Genomic DNA, 6,436 nt, shown 5'->3' with positions numbered 1-6,436 from the left:
TAAATACAGCATTTAGCACAGAGGCTAAAAAAGGAAAAAGGCAGGACAGCTGGATGATGTCGAGTGCTGAGGACATCACGATTCACCTTCTAAGAAAAATGTAAATGAGAATATCTAATAATCTGACTGCCTCTCTGTAATTTACTGTCTATCTGTATGTGGCTGCTGTAAACACAGGAAGCTCCTCAGCTCTTCGGGGGATCTGCTGCTTCACGCAAAACAAATAATCGTTGTGTTTGTTTACAGGCTGCGGCCCCGAAGCTGCACTGAGGAGGTTTTTATCAAAGTCCAGAAAATAAGATCAGATTAGATCATCGGCCGTGTGCTCGTCACCAACAGCTGCACTTAGGACGTGAAGACCAGCATGGCTGTGTTCAGACTACAGAGATGAAGCACTGAGTGGATTACAGGGGTGCAAAGTAACTAAGTACATTTACTTTAAAGTGCTCTACTTAGGTACAACTTTTTTAATTAAATATTTCCATTTTCTGCTCATTCATACTTCCACTCAACTAAATATTGAACATTTTACTCCACTACATTTATTTAATGACTTTAGTAACTAGTTACTTTGCATCTGAGCCAATGTAACGCATTATTTACTCAAGCACTGTATGTAATTACATTTCAAAGTACTCATACTTCCATTTTTTGCTTCTTTGCATTGTTACTCCATCTTTTTCAGAGAGGAATATTGCTTTGTTTTGTTTTTTGCACTTTTAAAAGTTTACCAGTGATGGATTGTCACTAAATACATTTACTCAAGTACTGTACTGAAGTACAATTTTGAGGTACTTTACTTGAACATATTTACTTGATACAGTGTACTTAATTACAACTTTGAGGCACTTGTACTTCCACTTCATGCTACTTTGCACTTGTACTCCAACTTTTTTCAGAGGGGAATATTTCTGTTTTTTTTATATAACGAAGTACATTTAGTCAAGTACTGTACTTAAGTACAATTTTGATGTAGTTGTACTTTTGCCTCGGTATACTTCCACTCCACTACATTCTGGAGGCAAATGTTGTACTTTTTACTCCACTACATTTGTTTGATAACTCTAGTTACTCGTCACTTTGCAGATTACTGCTGCACCAGAGAGAGTGGAGTGTTTCTGAATCACTTTATTTCCAGAAATCAAATCAAAAAACACAAAACACTGATTGAGATTATCAGAAAAATGTTGAATATCAGATGTGATAATGGGTCAACACATCGTAAACAGTACATACAGTACATACAGTATGTACAGTATGTACAGTATATACAGCATATACATGTAAATATGTGTATAGTTTACTTGTATTTGTAAACTGTAAACATTCTTCATCACAATAAACAAATGAGCTCATGGTTGTCAGGAACTGGCCTGTTTTGGCTGTGGCTCATTGGGCGCCGTGTCTGATTGGATGAGGCCGCTGCTGTGTGACGGGAAGATGACATCACAGCTGAGGAATGCGTCTGAGCCTGCAGGCTGCAGCTGATTGGTGGACGGGGTGGTTTGGGACCCTCTGGACTGTGGGAGGAACCACAGCTCAGTTAAACTGTGAGTGAGTGAAGAAGAGCAGCAGAGAGGACAGAGCAGAGAGTCGAGTCTAACAGGAAAAGATATTCACGGATATTAAAACTGTTTATTTTCAGTCAGCAGGATGTTTTCTTCAGTTTGTCCCAAAACTCTGCTGCTGGTCCTGATGTGTGTGTGTGCTGCCTCTGTTGCTGCTGCAGCCAGAAACGGTAAGAAGACTTCAAATTACTTTCTGCATCACAGTGTGGATGCATCACACACACACACACACACACACACACACACACACACACACACAGATGCATCGTAATTATTATTAAATGATGTCAGAAGATGTTTGATATGATGTAATTCACTTCAGCCTGTGTGACATGATGATGACGATGAATCGAATCGATTCTATCAACAGAAACTTCAGCAGCTGTTTTAAGTATTTTATGTTTTAGTGAATAAATAGTTTCAGACATTTTTCAACTATAGTGAAACAATGTCAAACATTGTGTCGCTCCAGCGTCTTAAATGTGAGGATTTGTTGCTTTCATTCATGTTTTGAGTTTTTCTCAGACTAAGTAAGTTTAATCAATGATTTTAATAATAATACAGTATAATATGAATGTAACATAAGGCTCCAAATAATGATGATTTTCACTAACGACTCTGTTGTGGATTTCGATTTCGTTTAACTGTATAGTCTTCAAATGATTTTAGTTTGTTTGTCCAAAAACCTGAAAGTATTCAATGTTCACGACTCAAAACTAGTCAGAGATATTAGGATATATTATTGTTTCACTTGATTGACATATCTGACATACGAGACTTCACCTGACTTTATATCATCATGGAGAGAGGAGATGACGACTGAACTTTGATTTTTGGGTGGACTGTTCCTTTAATATAAATCACTAACGCCTGTTAATGCCTTGATTAAATGTGTCTTTGCTCTAACACGTGTCTTTTCTCCTTCAGACAGTAGAAGAGCATTTGGGAGGACCTATGTAGTTCGTTACGAAACAGTCACAGATGAACCCTTCGGCGATGAGGATGTTTATGGAGAGGAGGATCTCTTCAAACCGAATCGTTCTGCAGCTGGTCGGCAGCGTAACACAACCAGGCAACGTAACGTAACGCAGATCATCTCAGACGATGTGCTGCTGTCACTGATGGGCCCCTTGTCCTCCGTCCTCATCCCGTCCTTCTACACGCTGGTCTGCCTCATCAGCGTGCCGATCAACATCTGCGCCACGGTGGCCTTCGCCCGGAGGATCCGGCCCAAGAAGCCGGCAGCGATCTACATGCTGAACCTGGCCTGTGCTGACCTGATCTTTGGCATCCTGCTCCCCTTCAAGATCTCCTACCACTTCAGAGGCAACGACTGGGTATTTGGCCCGTTCATGTGCCGCGTGGTCACCGCAGCCTTCTACTGGAACATGTACTGCTCTGTCCTCCTCATAGCTTGCATCAGCGTGGACCGGCTCCTCGCCGTGGTCTACCCCATCGACTCCCTGGCCTGGAGGAGGCCACGCAACTCCATCATTGCCTGTGTGACCATGTGGATTCTGTCCTTCGCTGGTTCGGTGCCCCTGTTCCTCTCCGAACAGACTCATCACATCACTGCACTGAACATCACCACCTGCCACGATGTCCAGCTCCCAGACGAGCTGATCTGGAAGTACAGGATCTACTTCATCACCCTCTGCTGCGCCCTCTTCTTCCTGCCTCTGCTCGTCACGCTGGTGTCCTACGCTCGGGTGATCTGGTCCCTGAGCAGGGTCCCCATGGGGCTCCCAGGACGCTCCCGCAGGAGAACGAGAGCGGTGGTGATGGCTGCAACGGTTCTGGTGATATTTGTGCTGTGTTTCGCACCAACAAACTGTCTGCTGCTCGCCCACTACCTGCAGTTCAACGAGGGAATGGAGGAGCAGCAGGATCCCAACGGCTCCTACACAGCCTACCTGGTGTTCATGTGCCTGGGAAGTCTGAACTGCCTCCTGGATCCTCTGGTCTACTACTTTGGATCGTCCCAGTGTCAGAGACAACTGTCCAGCGTGCTGAGGTGTGAGAAGATCAGGGAGGGCAGGACCATCAGTCATTCAGCCACTGACTCATGCAGGTCCAGCGGCAGACCGATCCTGAAGTCCAGCCGCACAGAGAGCTCCAAAATGAGCACGTCGGACTCTTTTGAAAAGAGCCTCAACAGCCAGTACAAGAAACTGCTGGTCTGATGGATCAGCCGGTGGTCAGAGGGACTGAACTGACTCTTACAGCTGAGACTTTAAAGGAACACTTCACCCAAAAAGGAAAAAATCAGTCACTATGTACTCAAGTCACAAGTATTCACAAGCTAAAGTCTTAAAGTATGTTATTAAATATACTCAAAGGAGCAGCTCACCCAAAAATGATAATTCAGTCATCCTCTCCTCCCTCCATGCTGATGGTGAAGTTTAGGAGTCCACAAAACATTTCTGGAGCTTCACAGTGAAACAGAAATGGCTCCAGAACCAGTTTGTTTCATCCTCCACGCAACTTCATATCCCACCGGGGATATTTCTTCATTTCTATCGTTGATATTTGTGCTTCTACTCGCTGAGGAGGCTACGTAGTTAACTCGTTTCATCATTTGTCTGTTTTAAGTTGCAGCTGGTGGAAACACGAGCTTTGTCTAGAACGGCTGCGATCAGCTTCACCGAATGTATCGCAGCCATAAGGTGCCGCTTGGGTTGGGCCGATGCCCACTAACATCACGTCTCCATGTCCCGTTTATTATATTCTTGTTAGGAGAACCCGAGACACTCTCGGTTGTGACATTTTTATGCAGTTTTCTTAGCTTAGCTTCCTCAACAAGTCAATCAACATTGTTTTATACATACGAGGCTGAACAAAGCTCAGTGACGGACGTGGTGCAGAGACGAGGACGCTTCTTAACCTGGCACAGGGATGTGTGTCGGTGGTAACAGGATATATTTTCCTCTGCAGGGTGAGACAACTGTCTTACGAGGGGACACACTGCCTCAAACTCATAAACAACGATGTCGTCGTCCATCACGATGTTTCACTGTAGACGTCGTCATCGCCCACCCTCGTGTGGAGCTTTTTATTTTTCCTGGAAGGCCGCAGCCATCCCTTCAACCGTCACAGCTTTAAGTCCCTGATATTTGGGATCTTGGATTACGCTGCACAAACTGTGTGAAGCCATTTTGTTTTTTTAATGTTGGTGTTTCATGTTTTAAAAACAAGTCTCCAGCTACTTCAGTCGTTCAGGAGCTCCAGAAATGTTTTGTGGACCAGGAAACTTCGCCATCAGACTTTCCATCAGCAGATAATGACTGGATTTACATTTGTGTCTGAACCGTTCCTTTAATGTACAAACTTATGAAGTGCATGTAACAGAAACTAAAGAGCACAGCATGAAGGGTTCAGCTCAGAATAAAGGGAGTGACGCGTCTCTCTGAGCGATGAATGAAGTAAGAAACAATGAACGGAAGGAAGTGGCGATTAGACGAGGACGTGCCCTCGAGAGAAACTCAGCTGAACATTCGATACTATGAAGAGCTTTTGTTTTTGCACTGTGTTGTGTAAGTTTATACGTTTATAAGCTGCATTTCTTACATTTAACGGAAGGAAACATTTTTCTTTGTGTATAAATTTGCTGAAAGTCTTTTAAAGCACTTATGTTTCTCTTTTATAAGCTGCCAGTGAAGTCTTACTTTGTACTTTATATGAAAATATTCAACACTTTCTGGCACCGTTGCTCTGTGGATAAATATATCATGAGTGTTATAAATACAGAGTCCCACCTGCTCACAGTTGCTGGTTTCTTGCTGCTCTCTGCTGGTGGGAAATGTGAAGTACTTTATCTGCATCATGTCATTTTACTCCACTGTTCAAGTTGTTTTCCTCCAGCAGGTGGCGCTACTGTACTGTTAATAAAAGATTACCTGAGGGATAAACTACTGATGTGTATGGAGTTGTGTGTGGGTGTAAAGGAACTATTGACTGAATAAATACTTTTTAAAACTAAGATAACTGACTGACCTGTACTTTATTTGTGGTACATGTTCTACTACTTGAGTATTTCCTTTTTATGCATCTTTACACTAATCTACTCGACTACGTCTCAGATAATGAGACTCATATTGCTGATGTTGAATATTTGTGATAAACTGAAGGTTTTAAAGTATTCAAAGTTAAACTGAGCTCAACCTTCAACGTCTACAGCTGAGAAATGATACAAACACATTAACGCAGCAGTGAAGTTAATCCACATCAGATATAAAAACACCGACAGGGATCAGTTTACTGCAACATGAGTATTTAAGTAAGTAATGAATGCAGTTCTTTCACTGATAGTGGAGTATTTTCATAGTGTGGTCTTAGATACTTCTTGAACAGATGTCCTGTAGATATATTCAGTATCATCAGAGGTGGGAAGTAACAGAGTACAAATACTTTGTTACTGTATTTAAGAAGATTTTTCAGGTATCTGTACTTGTACAGAGTATTTATTCACCTGACAGCTTTTGACTTTCCCTCCCTACATTTCAACACAAATATCTGAACTTTCCACTCCTTATATTTTAAAAAAACAAAACATTTTTCATTAAAATTAATCATATTTGTATTATTTTAATAAAAATGTGAAATATTTCTTATGAATGTTTTTAATAAAAAATATCTCATATTAAAAACGTTTTGAATAAAAATTGACATATTTTTAAAAATAAAGTAAAAAAAAAATCATATATTCAATATATATATATAATATATATAATATAATAATAATATAATATATTCAATGAAAAATTGTCATTTTCTTTCAGTAGCTTCTGGGTCATGTGACCCACTGACTCAAGATCAACGCTTAATTGTCGTCCTGTGCTGGTTGAACTTCGTTTTATTGGATTTGTGTG

The 6,436-nt window shown here is 41.4% G+C and overlaps 1 protein-coding gene across 1 annotated transcript; it reads left to right on the top strand.

The window, feature by feature from the left end:
* Positions 1–1,571: 1,571 nt before the first annotated feature.
* LOC311274657 (proteinase-activated receptor 1-like) lies at positions 1,572–5,546 on the top strand. Its single transcript, XM_084382504.1, has 2 exons — positions 1,572–1,738; positions 2,496–5,546. The coding sequence occupies exons 1-2, from the start codon at positions 1,654–1,656 to the stop codon at positions 3,749–3,751; spliced, it is 1,341 nt and encodes a 446-aa protein (XP_084238630.1). The 5' UTR covers positions 1,572–1,653; the 3' UTR covers positions 3,752–5,546.
* Positions 5,547–6,436: the final 890 nt, after the last annotated feature.

Source organism: Pagrus pagrus, assembly GCF_965226575.1.
Source record: "Pagrus pagrus genome assembly, chromosome: 19".
NCBI lineage: Eukaryota > Metazoa > Chordata > Actinopteri > Spariformes > Sparidae > Pagrus > Pagrus pagrus.
The sequence above is the reverse complement of the archived record's forward strand: the minus strand, read 5'-3'. Positions and strand labels throughout refer to the sequence as shown.

What these genes read in the sequence shown, in the direction of transcription:
- LOC311274657 (XM_084382504.1), top strand. Translation starts at nt 1,654, where the DNA reads ATGTTTTCTTCAGTTTGTCCCAAAACTCTGCTGCTGGTCCTGATGTGT. An exon ending in TGCTGCTGCAGCCAGAAACG is followed by an intron (nt 1,739 to 2,495) that starts GTAAGAAGACTT and finishes TTTCTCCTTCAG; the next exon opens with ACAGTAGAAGAGCATTTGGG.